The sequence below is a fragment of the Merops nubicus genome, unplaced genomic scaffold (assembly GCF_000691845.1).
Source record: "Merops nubicus isolate BGI_N331 unplaced genomic scaffold, ASM69184v1 scaffold7328, whole genome shotgun sequence".
NCBI lineage: Eukaryota > Metazoa > Chordata > Aves > Coraciiformes > Meropidae > Merops > Merops nubicus.
This window is the reverse complement of record NW_008625053.1, coordinates 64,677-83,007: the sequence shown is the minus strand read 5'-3', so window position 1 is coordinate 83,007 and position 18,331 is coordinate 64,677. Positions and strand designations below refer to the sequence as shown.

The window sequence follows — 18,331 nt, the reverse complement described above, 5'->3', positions numbered from 1 at the left end:
CACAAACACGAGCACGGCCACGAGCCCTCCCGCCCGCACGCGCGCCATCGCGAGCACGGCGGCGATCGGCCTGCTGGTCACGGGCGTCAGGACTCCGGTCTGGGTAACGAGGAGAGGCAGCGCCAGAGCGGCAAGCGAGTGGCACGGCACAGCGTCAGAAAGCACGCTCTCTTTTCAGCACGCAGTCAGAAGGACCACGGGGAAGACGAGCGTGACCGTGAAGAGGTGAGTGTGAAGTGCAGAACCAGGCAGCTGACATCTGCTGTTGCATAATAATGGAAGGTGCATACACACAAATAATGCAGAAGCGTGTTTGTGACCATTGGGTAATACAGGTAGAGCGAATGCTAGAGGTCATGGCCACAGTTTTGAGTCTACTTCTTGAGTTTCCAATTCTGTCTGCCCATCACCCCTGTTTTCTCAGAGATCTTCTTGCCTATTTATCTGTATAAAAGAGATCCTTAAAGCTTTCTGAGACACTCCGCTTACAGGTGGGGGTTTTTGCCTTCCCAATATTCATGAATACTCTCCCACACACCTTTTATGGTCTTCTGTCTGAATCTAACAACAGTAACATCTTTGGAAGCTGCACAGAAACTCTTTGCTAAAAGAAACAGCTGCATCTTTTCAACATGCTTCTGCTTTCTTTGTCCTAAGAGACTGTGAAGTAAAGTATTTGTAGCTTCTGCCAGCCTGTGCTCAGTATAAATTCTTCCATTTCTCCATTCAGCATCCATTATTTCTGCCAGGACCACAGATGTACTTTCCCTTCTCTACTACAGCTAACTGCAGAAGCAGGATATTTTGATGTCATGGTTTTAAACAGGAAGTCAAGATAGGAAGGGGTGGAGTGAGTACCAAGTTTGAGTTTTTAGACTGAATTTAAAAGTGACACTCCAGCCACAGGAGGTTGATAGGTAAAGAGAAGTGTTAGAAAACCTGGTTTGGATGTATGTTCTTCCACTTCTTTCCTGTTGCTTTCTTCGTTGCTTGTCCTGTATAATGGTACAGAGTATGGAAACTAATTTTCATGGACATTTATCAAAAATTATACAGGAGTTTGGAGACTGAGTGAAGGTATTTTTACTGTTTCTTTCCCCTCATAAACCACTTAGATGAGCTCGGACATTTTTTAGAACTGATGGAATGCTGTGGGCCAGACTTCCTACTTTTCTGTTTGTGTCCTCGAATCATATGCTAAATTTCCTGTAACTGCAGTTTTTGACGAAATAGTTACTTCTGTATTTAATTTGTTTGTACAATTTGCTTGCAGTGCTTAAATGTTACCCAGCTGCTACGGTACTATGGCCTGGAAACCAGCTCTCCAATATCTCCTGAATTGTTTGTATACATGTGTCCTGCTTTGCTATACCAGATCGAGAGAAGGCTTTGTATTGTACATTATGATGAGCTTGAAGATTTTATGAAAAGTAAAAATGCATCAATTGAAAACAGAGATAAAACAGGTGCATCAGGTACGTCTGTTAACACCTAAAGCCTTCAAAATCATTTTGTATTGCACATATTAACTTCAAAGTTGGAAATGTCATACAACTTTACAATGACTGTAGAGCGTAAAGGAATGGTTGAAATGAAGCATGCTTATTAGAAGAAATTTGAGGCAGCATGCTGCTTTAAGTCAGGAGTTTTTTTCCTCAGTGCAGCTGAAGTGGTCCATGTATTTATCTCAAAGCTGGAAAGTTGCAGCGTTACTTTGGCACAAATTTTCTTGATAAATTTGAACTGGATCTAGTCATCCAGGAGTAGAGAACAGCACCGTGATCCCAGTTCATTCACTACAAAATATGTTTTCAGGTGTTACTGTTATGTTCTAGCAGTAGACTTTTCTCCCTTGTTACCATAGTTCTAAGCTAAGAGGCAGTTGTTGTTAAAGCAGTTATTTTAAGGGCAGCATTCATTGCTGTGATTTCATAACTGAGTATATTTTTGAAAATATATGTTTACTACTGCTATCTTTCATAAAATATAATGGAAATGTTGTCAGATGTTTAGCTGCAGTGAAATACTAGAAATGTAAAAAACCTTGGGTACAATGTCCGTGTTTTGAAAATAAAAATATTGGTAATTGTGAATATTAATTAGCATACAGATGTTTATTAGCATTGTTAGAAATAAAGCTTGAAGTAACTGCATTCTTGTAGATCTTAATAGATGTTGGAAAGAATGCATTGTTGGTAATCTTTTTTAACCATGGTTAATTAAAATAATTAACTTGTTATACATGAATCTCCCATACTGACACAGCTACTCCCTTGTTAACTGTGCAAAGATTGCTGTAAAGCAGATACACTGTTTTATACGACAGCAAATTGTTTTGTTGGGTAGTCTCATTGCAGGAAGAGTTGACCCTTGCCTTATTACCAAAGGGACTTCTAGAGTAGCTCTAAGCATTTTCTGCCAATTAAAATGTTGAAACCATCTACAAAGCTGTCATCTTGCACATGCTTTGAACCAGTTAATTAGAAAGTTTCTACAGATGAGTGCTTCTTTTTAAAAGAATGCATTTTCTTCCTCTGTACTGAGTAAGGGAGTTGATAAATAACTCAGCTTGAAGACCTTTAACATTTTAAGAGGCTTAATTTGCAAAGTTATTGAAGCTTGTTGTGAGCATTTAACATGTTTTTATGGCATCTGATGGCTTGAATATAAATAACACATTTGCCTGTTATTTGTAAAAAATTGGGTTTTAACTTACTGATTTGGGTCTGAAAACAAACAGTAACCTCTAAAACAGGTCAACTTGATTAGAATGATAAATAATTTTTCATAACAATTTCCCATGTACTGTTGTATTAACTACAGTGAGACTTCAGCTGATGGAATAATAATAATTTTTCATATTAAGTGTGGAAGTGAATCACAAAATAAGAGATCTTAACTGGTATATGGGGATTGTAGGACATGTAGAACAACTGTCAGTCATGGAGTAACTTCACCTGCAGGTTGTAGGATTCTACTGAAATGAAAATGAATGCTTACCCAAGCTAATGTAAACATTTTTAGATAGAAAAATTTGCCAAAGTTAAGAGAATGCAGACACTAGCTTTTTGTAGTTATCTTTAGTTTTAATTAGAGCTTCAAAAAAATCTAATAGACTAGTGCTGCTTCTATTGATTGATACTAACCTGCAAGGTTTCCACTGGCTTTAATAGTGCACTTTTCTAAAGAAAGTAATTTAATTAACTGATGACCAAGAATTTAGGAAGCCATGTTGAGTTTTCTTGCTGTACTTAACAAATAGTTCTGTAGCATCCTCTAATAGAGGTTCTTCAAGGACTTACACGTGAGTCTGTTTTAATTTACAGACAGCTGCCCAAATCCAGTGGGAGCAGCTGTCTAACAGACATTACCCACTCTTTGAACAGAGAGCCCTTGCTGAAGAAATTGTTCAATCTCCTCCCTCTTGGTTTTTTCCATAGAAATACTTTATAACCCAGTGCACAGTAACCTCACCTCATTGAGCAAGCATTATACAGTATTCCTAGGAGTGTTACACACCAAGATCTTTTATGACTTAAGAGCTCTTGCAGTGTTCAGAATATTGCATATTAGTTCCAATTCTGTAACATTTTAGTGTTTTGAACACTACAGTTCAATGAAGTCCTTCTATAAAATTTTGTGTTGGAATTTTGTTTAAGTGTTTCTTAGTAGTCCAGTAGTCCTTTTCTATTTGTAACTGTGGGGTCATGCACAGCTTTTGTATGTATTTTTTTTCTTTACTTGACAGCAAGCTTTTGCTGATAATTTTGATTCCATACCATTTTTTAAGGCTTTAAACAGAGGCAGAAGCTGACAACCAAGATCTGAGAGATGCACAGATTCAGTAATCTGATTCTCATGTGCCTCTTAATCATGGTGCCGTGTTTAGATACTGTATCATTCCTGAGAGTATGTAAAGCCCTTCAGAGACGTGTTGCCAGAGCTACGCTCTGATATATGAAACTTCAGCCAGTTTGCATTATCTCCTTCCCATTTTTCTCTATGTAAGGCTGTTGGTCATCTAACCTGGCACTTCACATCACGATGTCTGTGCCTGGATTGGAGATCCAATGTCCTGTCAAATGGCTGTGTAATTTTTATTTTGGCTGCTTGCTTCAGGATTGCCTTGCAAGTCCATGTTTCCTGCAGCAGAGCCAGTTAATCCAGAGTACATGACTGAAGTGCTCTGGGGATGATTCAGATCTGTGGAGTGGCAGTATTTTGGTCAGCAGGTCCTGCTTCCACTTTAGACCTCTTTTGTATTCCCGTTTTCCAGCCTTTTTTTCCCAGTTCTTCCTCTGATCCAGTCTTTGCCTCTTCACCAACACTGTTTTCCTCTTTGTGCAATATGACTTGCAGTGTGTGCTGCATACTTTGTAAAGCTTTTCCCCAGTCAGATTCTCCTGGTGGATGTGCTCTTACACCCTTTGCATTTGAATTGGGTTGTTTCCTTTTCTGCACTGTTGTGGAGTGACAGCTACAGACTTTGTAAGAATGCATATCCCAAAATAAAATTTAAAACAGCAGATGTTACAAATTTTGGTGTTGAAGCAGACCAGGTCTGCAACAACAACAATTTTAGTGGCATGAAGCTAGGAGAAAACCTGGAAGAACTTGAAGCATTTAGGCTAAAACTTAAATAATAAAAAAGTTTGGACTGAGGAAATCATGTTCATGAAAGATCTTAGCCCAAACAGTTCATGTTTGTAAAGCAGGAGCACCAGCTATTCCTATCTTTGGGACTGTGAATATTTGAACTGTGTTCTTGGAATGAAACAGTTTTTACTTACTGTTTTTTGAAGTTTTTGTGAGAGGAAGAAAAATGAGGAGATAGAGAAGCAGAGAGAGGGGTTAAAAAAAAAAAAACACACAACAGTTTTTAATTCTTACCTTTACTGATGACTTGATAAAGTAGAAGAAAAAGGATCTTATTTGGGTGAGATGCTGTCTGCAGGAGCCATGTTTGCTTGCTTATAGGATCTGTTTCTTTCATGTCATATAGAAATTTGCACTTTCCTTAATAACAGGCTTATGTTGAGTGTACCATATCCCATTATCAGTTTTTCTTCTAATGACAGCAACAGAGGTTCTCAGAAAAAACAAATAATGCTTTTTGTTGGTAGCAAGTTCTTTTCAGCTCTGCAAGCTCTTCCAGCATTTGATTTTAAAGTTCCTCTATCTCAAAGGCTGTCCTACTTATTTCTCATAATAAAAATGTGTGTTTCAAAGCAGCAGGTGAAAAGAGTGGTGCCTAACTGAATATGTTACTCCTAACAACGGAGGAGAAATATTGATTCCAGTTAAATTTTGCATCAGCATCATGTTAAAAAGCAAATGTTAAATATGAATTAGTGCTCACAGAGTCCAAGCCTGGAACTGAACTCGGGAATAATTGCTGGGCTGTTTTAGCTGATTGTCTTCTGATGTCCTTAACTATATTGTACTGTGAATAAGCCTGTGTATTTTTTATACTTCAGTATGGCCTTCATATTTTTCAGCACCTTTTGAGTGAGCAATCACACAACTTAAGTTAAAGGAAAATCACCTTCTTAACAGATAGTTGAAAGTCATTGATCAGCCTTAAAACTTTTACAAGTATTGTTCTGATAACCTTTCTGTATTCATTTCTCCCCACAGCCTGGTTTTGTGGTATCATCTCTATCACCGTCATTAGCCTGCTTTCCTTGCTAGGTGTGATCTTGATTCCCATCATTAACCAATGGTGCTTCAAATTTCTTCTAACTTTCTTGGTAGCTCTGGCTGTAGGAACAATGAGTGGAGATGCACTACTCCATCTGTTGCCACATGTAAGTATTCTTTCCTTACCTTTCTTTCTTAGTTGTAATAGAAAATAGAATTTTCAAGGAGTTGTTTAACAAGTATCCATAAATAAATGTTCCCTGATACAGCTGTAGACTGACTTGACTATGAGGAACATCCTGAAAAAGTGTTTGAGAGCATTTTAAATTGAGCAGTATTACTGTCTCTTGTCTACTGATGCTTGTGTACCACCTAAAATAATTCACAGGGATTAACCTTCCTGTTTATGAGCTTTTGTGGACAAAGTTACCTCTAACTTATTCAATCAAGGAATTCTCCCAAGTTCCTGGAAAGTTAAGATTTTTTAATTTGTGATGGTATACTGTAATTCTTTACAAGGGGAAGTGTTTTCTGAAATGTTGTTACCTTGTGTAAATTTTAATACAAATTTTTGGTCTTTTTTTTTTTTAAAGTTTATATTTCAGATCACAATCAAGGTTATAATTGACAGTAAGAGTTAAAATTATGTGGTTGGTTGCTAATGTGAGTGTAGGAATAGCAATTCCTTGTGACATTGCTGAGTGTTAGTCTGAATATCTTTTGCGTTGTGACAGCCTTATTATTTTCAGGATTGTGACAGCAAAAAGCTAAAGCTAGGTTATCTCTCACTCCACCCAAAAAATTTCCTAGGGGAATATTTTGTTATTAATTAGCATATTGAATAGACTGATGAAAAATGTCTGTGGCAAAATGTGTTTGTATTAAAAACCAAAACAAAACAACAGGAAAAAAAAACCAGCCCGACTTCTAAAATCTTTCTATGCTAGTTTTCTGGCAAGGTTACATATTTTATCATCTGAGCTCAGAGCTATTGGAGTCTCCTGCTTGCACCAGATCATTGTGTGTTACTGTTTTCTCTCCCAATAGTCACATGGAGGCCACAACCACAGTCACCACCATGGCCAAGGTCATGTTCATGAACACAAGCGGTCTCACCGCCATGCCCACGGACACGGAGCTCGGGCTGAGGGCTTCCTAGAAGAGAATGATCCAGTGCTGAAAGGTCTCGTGGCACTTGGAGGCATTTATGTTTTGTTCATCATTGAACATTGTATAAGAATGTACAAGCATTATAATAAACAAAAGGTACCTACTAAATTTGTGTGCTATTTTAAAATATATTACCTGAAGTTGTCTTCCAAGTGCTGAGGAGTTGGTCTGTGTGAGCATGAACAAGTGCTGCTAATCTGCACTCTGTGTGATTTTATATGAGAAAACCCTGTTCTAAAAGATGCTGCTTTTCTTAACAAGGTGATTTAAGACAGAGTAGGAATCTGATGGGGAGGCTGCACTTTTTTGGCCAGATATATTTGGAGGTAGATCTAAGTAAAAGAGATAACAGCTTTCTCTAAAGCACTGAGAGTTTTCTTCAAAAATGAAAGGCAATTTACAAGACATTTAACTGTATACTATTAGCAAATGATGCTAGTGTAACAGAGGTGTTCAGTTTTTGCATGTGAGAAAATGCTAAAATGTGCAGACCTCCTGCTCTCTATGAACTGCCAGTCAAATTTTAATTTCTTTCCCTGAGAATGATTGGATTTTTAGGGCTGGGAGTGTGCTCACTTCTTTTTGGTGGTAGAAAAGGTGAACAAGTACCTCAGGGGGACTGTGACAGTGGGTAGAAATTCAAGCCACCAAAGAGCCATATCCTTTTAACTGTCAACATAAATACACTTCCAACTTTTGCTTCCATCATTCAACTTTGAAGAGAAAACTATTTTGGTGAAACTAACTGCTTCTCCCAAAATGAGTGTGGAAAATGTTAAAGTTCTCCATTTTCATATCAGACAGGCAGGAAAAGATTTCTGTGTTGGAGGAGGCATTTCTTAGATCTTCTGATTAAAAAAAAAAAAGAAAAGCTGTCACACTGGGCATATCTTCTTTGAGATCAATTAAATAATTAAATCCCCTAGGCTGCTTTGGCAAACCTGTGATCTCTGTTGGATGGGTTGCAGACAGGAAAGCAGCAAGCTAAAGGAAAATAAGTTTATAGGAGTATAAAAAAACAGGGCAAAGTGGAGGAGCTGTTCTTGGTGCATGCTTGCTTTCTTGAACAAAATCAGCAAATACAACAACTTCATCCTTGTGCTTCTGGGCTGTTGGAGCAACCCCGGTGTGCACGTGTGTGTTTGTGAGCCAGTGAGATTCTGAGGTAGGCAGCTGAGGATTTCCACTGGGGTGGATATTGTTGCTGAGCCTTAAAAAAGATTAATATTCTGTAGTCGCATACTTCTGTTAGAAGTATTAAGAGAGAGTACCTTAGTCTATTTTGAAGGTTTTTTTGGACAGCATTTTCAGTTTGTTGTATTCCCATTCACGTCCTTTCACAAACCAGATGTTATCTGTTTCCTGTTGCAGAGTAAGCAGAAATGGTGCAAGAAAAAACAGACTGAAGAATCACCGATTGGAAGGAAACTTTCTGATCACAAGTTAAATAACAGACCAGATGCTGACTGGCTTCAGCTCAAACCCCTTGCAGGTAGGCATTTATTTTCAGAATTTTCTCTGATTATGAGATTCAAAGTAATGGCATGTAACCTATGGCGTGTTGCATGTAACCTCTTGTACAGTTGTGCTGCTATTATGCAAATCATTGTTAATAAGACTTAATAGGCTTTCCCTATTAAATCTTTTTAAATTTTGTTTTCCTTAGATCTGAAAGCACTCTGAACACTTCCTAATATGCCATACAAATGGTTCTCAGACTTCTGAAGCAGTCAGGTTTTGAGTAGCCGTGGTTCCTTGGGGTTTTTTCTGTTTGGTTTTGGGGTGTTTTTTGGTTAAGCTGTGCCTGACTAGCTCAGCCCTGGCAAAAATTAGATCAAAACCAAACACACACAGCCTGAAAGGGGATATCTGTTTCACTTTGAAGATTCCCAACTCTGTCCAACTACAGTTTGCCTGAGAAGGCTAAACAAAATTAATTTACTTTCATAAATAAAACTGGAGATTCTGAATATCCTTCAAGTATCCAAAACAACTTTCATGTACTGTTCCTTCATGACAGTCTGAATGCTCATGCAGTGTGTGCCCAGAAGGAATGCCCTCTCACTCATCTTGAAAGGGTGAGGGAAGGGCTTTGCTTCATAACCTTCCCTCTCTGTTGCTTGCATGGCTGCTGAGTTAATTTGTTCGTGAAGAATCCATAGGCTATGTTTATACAAATACAGTTTTGTTAACTTGAGTGTTTGTGGAAGGAAGATTTAGGACTGTAGCCTCCTTCACTCAAACAACTTAAAATGGGATTTGGGACATGGAGATAGAACACAGAAAGACTTTCAACTGTGAGGACGTTGCTACATATATTTGAAATATCTTAATTTTCTTTTAACGGGTGATTAGAGGAATTTTGCTTCTGATAGCATGGAGTAGGTACTGGGTTTGTGACACTGTTGCTCTGAAAGTGCAAATTAAACTTAAAATTTCTGCACATATGGCTTCTGCATTGTTTTCACTTCGTGTTTCTTTGTAAAAATGGCTTTGGTTTCTAGCAGGGTAATGAGCTACATGGAAGGAGCTCACTGGATGACACAAATGTCTGACACAGAGGTCCATGCAGTGCAGAAACTATGTAAAGATCTGTTGTATCAGTGGCAGATCCTGCTGTGCTAAGTGAGGCTAAGTTGTGACCTGTGTGGGCATGCATAGACAGTAGCCAGTTAAGGTTTCCTGAGCTGTTCAGATTCCATTTACAGCATATATCATTATTATTTCCCTGGCAACATCCTTTTCCAGTGCTGAACCATAAAATTCATCAGTAGCCAAATGACAGATACAAGCCTAGGTCAGGCTAGAAGTGACTTTGAGTGCTGTGGACACTGTGCTGTAGTGTTGTAGTGGAGGCTTCCACATGCTCTGTGTGCAAACCAGTGAAAAAATGGGGCAGTGAGAGACTTGGTTTTGGCTAAACATAGACAACAATGTTGCTGGACTGGGATGTGTTAAAATATGGGTTTTTGCTTTCACAAAGCACTTAAATTCCTGGCTCAATGAGGCAGGAGTTGCTGGTGATATTTTAAATAAGAATTAATGCCATGTCTCTCTTCACTGGCTTCAATGTAGGAGCAGATGACTCAGTTCTGTCTGAAGATCGACTCAATGAAACTGAACTAACTGATTTAGATGGCCAACTGGAATCCCCTCCCAAAAACTTCTTGTCTGTAGAAGAGGACAACAATATGCACCATTCTCACAACGATGTCTCACATGCTGCTCAAGGGCATGATCTTCATGACTCAGAGTATGACAGCCATGGCGAAGATAAAATGATAGCTAGAAAACACAGTCACCACTGGCATCACAAACATTCCCATCATTCCCATGGCCACTGTCATTCTGGAAAAGACCTGAAAGATACTGGGATAGCTAATATTGCTTGGATGGTAATTATGGGAGATGGCATTCACAACTTTAGTGATGGCTTAGCAATCGGTAAGCAAAAGCACTGAGTATTTCTCCACAGTTTCTTCTTACCTTTAGTAATTTTGGTAATATTTTACTTAACAGGGATCACAGGTAAGACTTCCAATTAGCTCCTCTGGCATTGTTTAATCTCATTCAGAGAAGAAGTTAAAAAGCCATCAGTTGTAATAGTCTTCCCTCTGTTAACATTCCATGACTGTTTCCACCAAGATTACTGTATTGGTAGTAGTGACAGTAGCAATCTCAGCCAAATAAAGATAGAGAAGACAAACCTCCTTGTGAATTGTGGAGCACACGTAATGCACATTTGTTGTTTAGGTCTTAGTATTTGCCTTTGAATAGTAAATAAGTGCCTTTCAGTCTTGTATTTATTTATGATAATAATACTATTTCTATTGTTACATAGAATTACACAGTACTCAGTACTTTACAGTACAGTAAAAAATAAATGTACTATGAAGTTACTGAAGTAATAATTTTTTTAATGGTACAACTTAGGATAATTTAATTTTTGTTTGAGTAGAGTATTGTTTTGGCTTATGGTCAGAGTAGATTTATTTCTAGCCAAATGTAGAAGGAATCGAAGTGCCAAACAGATTTTATCAGATTCATTAAATCAACTTTGATTCACATAAACTTCTCAATGTGATTTGAACTGTAAAACACATTAATTTGTATTTATTTCATACGAGTCAAAATGATGGTGAGACTACTGAGGTGGATGCTTTTAATTTTTTACTAAGGCAGCTGCTAAGAGTGCACAGGGTTCTGAACTACCAGCAGAAGGAATATACCCATTTTGAAGGTTGGGGGATAAGCTACATATTAGGGTCTGGAGTTCACAATGGAACCCTACTATAGTCTCCAAACAATTTCTAAAGAAACTAAACTCCATAAAAATTAACTTTTTCCTTCATTTTCACATTAAACAGGTAAGTGATTTAGACAGTGGCTTCCAAAGCCAAAAAGGATCACTACGCCATCTGTTGAGAGCTTCACTGTATTGAAACTCCATTTCTAAATATTCCTCTGTCAAGCCCAAACAGCTGAGTCGTTGGTAAAATGTAGATTTTAGAGAAGCATGTTTATCTTTTTCATATAGCAAGTTATGAGGAATCCAGAGGAAAGTTACATTTCTTCTCTGTCTTCAGACTGTCTCATCTTTCTAAGTTATTTGCCTGCTTTGACTGCTTACTGCAGGCTATTCTTGTGCTTTTCTCTGCTACAGTACAGAAATTTGATACCAGTTTTCTCATCCCAGGATTATTTAAGGCATGAACTTAAAGCTGATTGAATAAAATTAGCATACACAAAAGTTACTGGAAGAGGTTTATGCCGATGTTTTTTCTTATTTTTTTCAAGGTCTGTCTTAATAGTGTTGCTTATATGTGCTCTACAAATAAGCATCAAGGAAATAGAGAGGTTATGGGCTAAATATTAGTTTGGATTTCCAGCCTGGAGAGGAGACCTAGACTGTGTGGATTCTTGACTGTCCTCATGTACTTTAAAGTTTTTTTAATGAAGAAATAATTTAAAGTGTTCCCAAATATGTGAAAGTGGTGCTGTTTATTAGCTTGTTGCATTTATGTCTCTGTTTTGCTCAGTTCTCCTCTCCTAGGATTTATGTTTCAGATCAACTGAATAATAAAGTAAGCAGTATTAGTGCACATCCAGGACACTTGCAGTATTTTCAGTTTATATAGAGACAGGACACAGGCATAGTGGAAAAAATACTAGAGCGTTCGTTTGAAGAGAAGGGTGTAATCTCTGGAAAGTTTATTTAATTACATTTTCTGACTTGAAAATAGTAAAACGTCATGTAATTTTTTTTTTTTTCCCCTCTAGGAGCAGCTTTTAGTGCTGGACTAACAGGAGGAATTAGTACCTCTATAGCAGTATTTTGCCATGAACTTCCACATGAATTAGGTAACTATTTTTATAGGCTCAATGTGTTCAGTCTCTTCATGTGTTCAAAATATCAGTCTAAAAGCTGTTGTGATACTCATCCTGATACAATGCAATGCAGATGCTGCAGCAGTGACCAGAGGAATGGAGCAGTCCTGCTTCATGGTAGATAATGAGAATATTGATACAGGATTATAGTGGCAGCTATCTAGTTACAGCAGTTCTGTGAAGCTTTTTGAACGTGTTTGAAAGATCTTCTCAGGAGCATACAGTTCACGTTTCAGTGTTACACCTCTGCATTTTATAGAGAGACTTTCACACTGCTCTGGGTGGCCTTGCCTTACACAATATTAAGTTGCATAAATAAACACAAGCTTACATAAGTGAAATTCTTCACAGGGATGGTCAGAAGATGCTTTGTAGCAATTGTGCCGAGTTGTGTAGGTGTGGATGAGTATTTAGGGTAAAGCCTGTTGGTGTTGTTGCCAGCACCATTGATTGATTCTTCCCCACTAATTGAGGTGTTTCTTCTTGGGGTTAGCTGACTGTGATGAAACCTGTTCTTTTCCTGTGAGCTGTAAGGCACATTGCATCAAATTTTAATGCATCCCCAGATTTAGAAAAGAGCCCCTAGAGAGAGGAGTTGTCTTTTTTGCCAGCAACATGAAATTGTGCTAGATTAAACTGTCCATGTACTCACAGATTGCTTACCTGACCTGCTAGCTCTGAATGATAAGGTAAAACTAGTAATTCAAAAACCCTTAGAGGTGGTGAGGGAAAGCATTTTATACAGGCAGGTCCTAAGGATTAGGTAAGTAATGGGCACAAATGGGAAATAATGGAGCAGGTTTTCATGGTCTGACAACGGTGCTATTAGTTCAGTGGAGCTTCTGCAGTACATAAAGATTAGCAATATATATATAGGTGTGCTTATAACTTAAAGGTTAATGTGATTAACCTTGTATAAAAAGTACATCTTTAGTTCTGATTCTAGATTGAGCAATTAATTTCTAGCTTATCTGACATGAGAATTATTACATTAATTAACCTCATGACTGCATATGATCTACTATATATGATATACTAAGAGGAATTTTCACAGGTATTGATCAAAACTAAGCTGGTTTTATGTGCCATGAAGAACTGCTGTGAAGTAAAGACAAGTGTGTGTGCACAGATGCATTCTCTGTGGGAGGACCAGATCCAGACTCCTCCATTTACCTTCAGCCACCACTCACTATTACCATTCTGACAATCAGCATGATGAATACACACCTTTAAATCATACTTTAATCATGGGATTTCTGCACATAAATACAGTTCTTGCAAGAGTTGTCATATCCTGTTGCCCAATTTTCCTGTGAGCCTTTGTAGCAGCGTTTTCACTTTGGCAGTGCCTTGGCTTGGTGAGATAGTAAATGTAGACTAATTTATCTGCTTGCTCTCCTGAGAAGGGTTGATACTAAACCCCTGTGTTCTGTCTCCATTTCAGGTGACTTTGCTGTGCTGCTTAAAGCAGGTATGACAGTAAAGCAAGCGATTGTGTACAACCTCCTGTCTGCCATGATGGCTTACATAGGGATGCTGATAGGCACAGCAGTGGGACAGTATGCTAACAACATCACCCTGTGGATCTTTGCAATCACTGCAGGCATGTTCCTCTATGTGGCACTGGTTGACATGGTAAGACTGTTAGGCTTCTGTGTTGGTTTTGCATTCCATGCATAAAACCTGGGGCTTGAAGTGGCACCTGCAACAGAAAGCTTGTTGTTGTAACACATAAAATACTGCAGGCAGTAGATGGCTGTTTCTCTTCTGTGACTTTTTAAAATGCTGCAGATACTTTGAGGGCTGTAGTGAAGTTTTGTGGTTGCTTGCCTCTGGGCTTCTACTACCAAAGTCTGTCACTGACTCCTGTTAAAATACAAAAACTACAGGGGAGGCTGGGAAAGACACACTTCCCACTAATGAACTAACAAATAATAATTTCCTACTAAATTCTCTGGTTTTGTGAATGGGGCACTAAGTGTTGAAGTTCAGTCCAGTATTTAGAATTGTTGCCTGTTCCAATTTGCAGCTGTGGATAAAATGGAATATTTCACTGTTCTGAAGCATTTTTAACCATGCATTTTCTTCAACTGTGCCAATCTCTTCAGAGATTTTGTTGCCATATCTGGTAGCTCTGTTAGCCTACACTGCTGCATACCTTTGTGCTGGCTACCCTGTTTTCAAACCACATTTTTTTCAGCAGTCTCCTCAGAGGTTAACTGGTACAGGGGTGAAACATGATGTTTGACTCTGACTGGCTGACTCATCAAAGCAGGCAGGCATCTGCCAGTTACTTCTAGCCACAGACTCAGAGTTTGAGCAGTTCTCACTGAAACAGCATCACATCTCTTTCTGATCACTGTCTGTGAGGCTGTCAGATGTGCACCCTGGTGTGGGCTCATTGTACCATTCCCCTGGTGCTAACTAAAGCAGCTGATGTTATGAAGACCTCTCTTCCCTTTGCTGCTGTGGCCAGTCGTTGCCAGTTCCTGGCCGTGGCTGCTGAGTCTAGATTCTCAGCCTCAGTGGTGTCACTGAAGCAGCAGGGGAGACCTCTGAAAGGGAGGGTTCAACTTCCACTGAGTTTCCCACTGTCACCAGAAGCTGCTTTGGCTGTTCTGCCCTCTAGCAGCTTTACCTCTGCAGTTAGTTCTGTGTTCACAACTACTGCCTCATTGGTGCTTAAGAAACTTGGTACCAGTGGGGCTTCCAGCCTGCTTCTGGGTGGCAACCTTGACACCTGAGAACTTCCTCTTAAACTCAGCTTTGGTTCTGAAGATCCTGTGTTAGTCCAATGGGGGCTTGAACACAGGCAAGGAAGCTTCTCAGGGCAGGACACAGAGCTGTTCCTGTGACCTTCATCTCATTTGGTCCTGCTTGCCATCAAGACCTTTATAACTAGGACTCATGGCAGCCAAGTGTTGGCCATCACACCTTTGGATATTCTTGAAGGAATCCCTTCATTTACCTCATGCTTGCTTGAATTCATTTCTTTGTAAAACATTTTAAGTTACTTCTCTTCTGTATGGGTGGCTTTGTAACACTTTGTAAGACTTATTTTTACATCTTCCAAGTCCACTATTATTTATTTGTTGCTTTTGCCATTGCTATTTGACTTTTCTTCATAGATGAAAAATATAAGCAAGATCCAGAGCTTTCAGATTTTTATTTTATAACTTCACACAGAGTGTCTCTTGAATTACTAGTAGTTATTGTTCCCATATTTAAAAGGGACATTTGTGAATATGTGTAAACATGTAATATGACAAATGACTGGCTGAGTTAATCAGCAAAGTCATTATAAAAGGTATATTTATAGCAATGTAATTACTGTAGAAATAGTCAACACTTTTTATTATATTTATTTGAGCATGACTTAATTTTAATTGAGTAAAAGAACTCAAAAGTGCAAAACTTGAAGAATGCTCGGCCAGTCATCATCTTGAGGAACTCAAAAGTTCAGGAAGATGAGTGATCCAGTAAAAACAAGAAAAAAATTCCAAAGGAAAGGCAATTTAGTTTGTTTTGTAAATAAACAATGTGATCATGGTTTTACCAAATGTTGTAGTTAGGCAGAGTTTAAGCTATGTCTTAGTGTATTTATTCTTGACAGTATCATGTTGTACACTTGTCCATGTATAAATGCAGTAGTGGTGAAATAACTTTCTGAATTGCTTTTTCTTTTAGCTTCCAGAAATGCTTCATGGGGATGGAGATAATGAAGAGCATGGTTATTGTCCTGTGGGGCAGTTCATTCTTCAGAACCTAGGCCTGCTTCTTGGATTTGCCATCATGTTGGTGATTGCCCTCTATGAAGATAAAATTGTGCTTGACATCCAGTTTTGATCTAATTCTGGTAATCACTGTGGTTACAATACTGTTACTGTATGGCTTTGAGTCTGCACTGTTCCACTGTATGCACATTGCTCAGAGGAAAAGCAGTGGCTTGCACTACTTACCCAAGTACAGTAGATTTGTTTCTGTAGAGATTAACTTCTGCTTTTTTTCTAATTCAAATCAGATGAGATTACCCAGTGCATCTTCTAAACTCAATCGGGATCAGCAATTAGGAAATCCTAAATATAAGAAATAAATGCCAAGTTCAGCATGCTAGGTAGGAAGCACTGCTTGCTTAAGAAAGGAAAAGCACAGTGAATGATCTGCTGAGTTGGGGAAATACCATTTCATTAGTACATTTGAACAGAACACAGAAAACATCAGAGCTGAAATTCATACCTCTGCAAGGAACCTGAGTAAGTTTTAGTGCCACATAAGTCTTAAGCAGCACACCTATAGGTATGTAGAGAGATATATATAGAGAGATATATACAGATATGAATGCATATATATATATATGTGCATGTATGCCTGCATAGATATATATATATAAATTCTGTGCTGATTCTTCTGCATAGTGGTGGCTTAAGGATTATATTTTACAACAGCAATGACTGGAAACCACCATGCTGGCTTAAATTTTGAGGAAGAAACTCAAAACCTGATCATGGTTCCAGTCGAGTACGTGTTAAGCTGCTCTCCATCACTATAAACTCCACGTGTAAGCAGAGAGGCTGGCACAGCATGTGCTCCACAGTGCTGTGTGCTGCCCAGGACCAGTCTGACAGTGTTTTTCCTAAGATTTATGTGATGTTTGTTCCTTGATATTAGTAGGAAAATGCAAACTGCAGTAGAATTAGTGTTAGCTCAGGGAAGTCCCTGATGTTGGAGTTGTTGAGCTATTTCTGGTTCTTTTTTACAGATGCTAAACATGTATCGTGTGCCACTTGCAGCATAAACTACTGAAGAATTGTGGCTGTGAATTTGTGCAAACTCTTTTAACAGAGAATCCGTATGGGAATATCTCCATTGTTTTTAACAATTATTTTGAACTGTATTTCTCCTCTTTGTGTTAAAACCATCTGAAGTGCAAGACACTAGTTCCTGACCCTGGGCACAACGGTTAAATTACACTCTGTGTATGTAGTACTGGTCGGTTCTTTACAGTACTGTAACACCAGAGCAAACCCTGTCTCTACAATGCCTTGATAACCAGACATTGTAGCACCAGCCATCACTGGCAGTAGAGAGCATGTAACATTTCTACTTCCTGCATAAAGGAGTTCATTTCTATGATATTTTTTTACAACTTTGGTATTTAAAATAGATTATTAAAAAGCAGATGTGATAGATCCATGGTATGTGTAATTTGGAAAGATAGACTGAAAATTTGGGCCTTAACTTGCTGGGATCAGCTCTCCTAGAGTGGATTGTGCTGATGTGCTTATATTGCCAGACATGAGTTAGTTCTCCTTGTACCCATCTCCTTAAAAAAAAAATCAAACCTGTGAGTTTGTGAGGAGTGCAAGTTGATTCTGTAGTAGCAGTGCTAAGCATGGTGGTAGCCTGTTCTAAAGCAGACAGTTTGTCTCCTTTCCTGTGTGTGCCAGGTCAAAGCTGTATTTTGCCTACGTGCCGTAAGTTTCGTTCCGGTCTGCTTGGTGCCAGTGTAGCTGCTAAAAACACCAATCCCAACGCCTTTAATGAGAGCCAGTTGGTATCTTCATTCCATTTCAAGTTAATGTGTGTTTCCAGTGGCCCTTTATTTTTTTGAGGCTTCATTGGTCAATTTATTTTTCACTGAGAGCAGCTCATGTATTTTAAAGATATCGGTTGGTTCTTGCCAGTATTTTTTCCTAGTGCAGTATCAAGAAACAGTATTAAGGGTCCATTTCAAAGAAGGGCACAGTTTCTTCAGTGAAGAAGCCAAAAGCCCAGAGTTCAGGCATGCAGCCATTTGATGCTCTGAGCTCAGGTCTTCTTTTTTCTTCTTTAAACATGTTTACTGTTGGACCATAATTAGCAACCACACTGTTGTTAGCTGCAGAGTACTGAATTTCTGCAGTGTAAAGCTCCTGGGTGACATTTTTTTCATAGTGCCCATCTTAGGTCACTGAGGACCATTTTCAAATAGACTTAACTCACTGGATACCTTCTGAGGAGCTAAGTTTTTAAAAAAACTATGTTTCTTTTGTATTGAAGCGATCCTTAATTTTCCTCTTCTGTTAATCCTGTTGAGTGTTAAGGGGGTTGTTATGTGGTTGATCTGATAATTTGTCAAAACATTTTTTAAAGT

At 38.6% G+C, this 18,331-nt stretch overlaps 1 protein-coding gene across 1 annotated transcript; it reads left to right on the top strand.

The window, feature by feature from the left end:
* Positions 1 to 6: 6 nt before the first annotated feature.
* On the top strand, positions 7 to 16,044 carry SLC39A10 (solute carrier family 39 (zinc transporter), member 10; the record flags this gene model as incomplete). The annotated part of the gene is made up of 9 exons (XM_008945540.1): positions 7 to 225; positions 1,274 to 1,475; positions 5,638 to 5,807; positions 6,688 to 6,906; positions 8,182 to 8,302; positions 9,886 to 10,254; positions 12,091 to 12,171; positions 13,643 to 13,833; positions 15,886 to 16,044. Coding segments are annotated over 9 exons (1,731 nt in total), but the record flags the coding sequence as incomplete, so codon positions are not given.
* Positions 16,045 to 18,331: the final 2,287 nt, after the last annotated feature.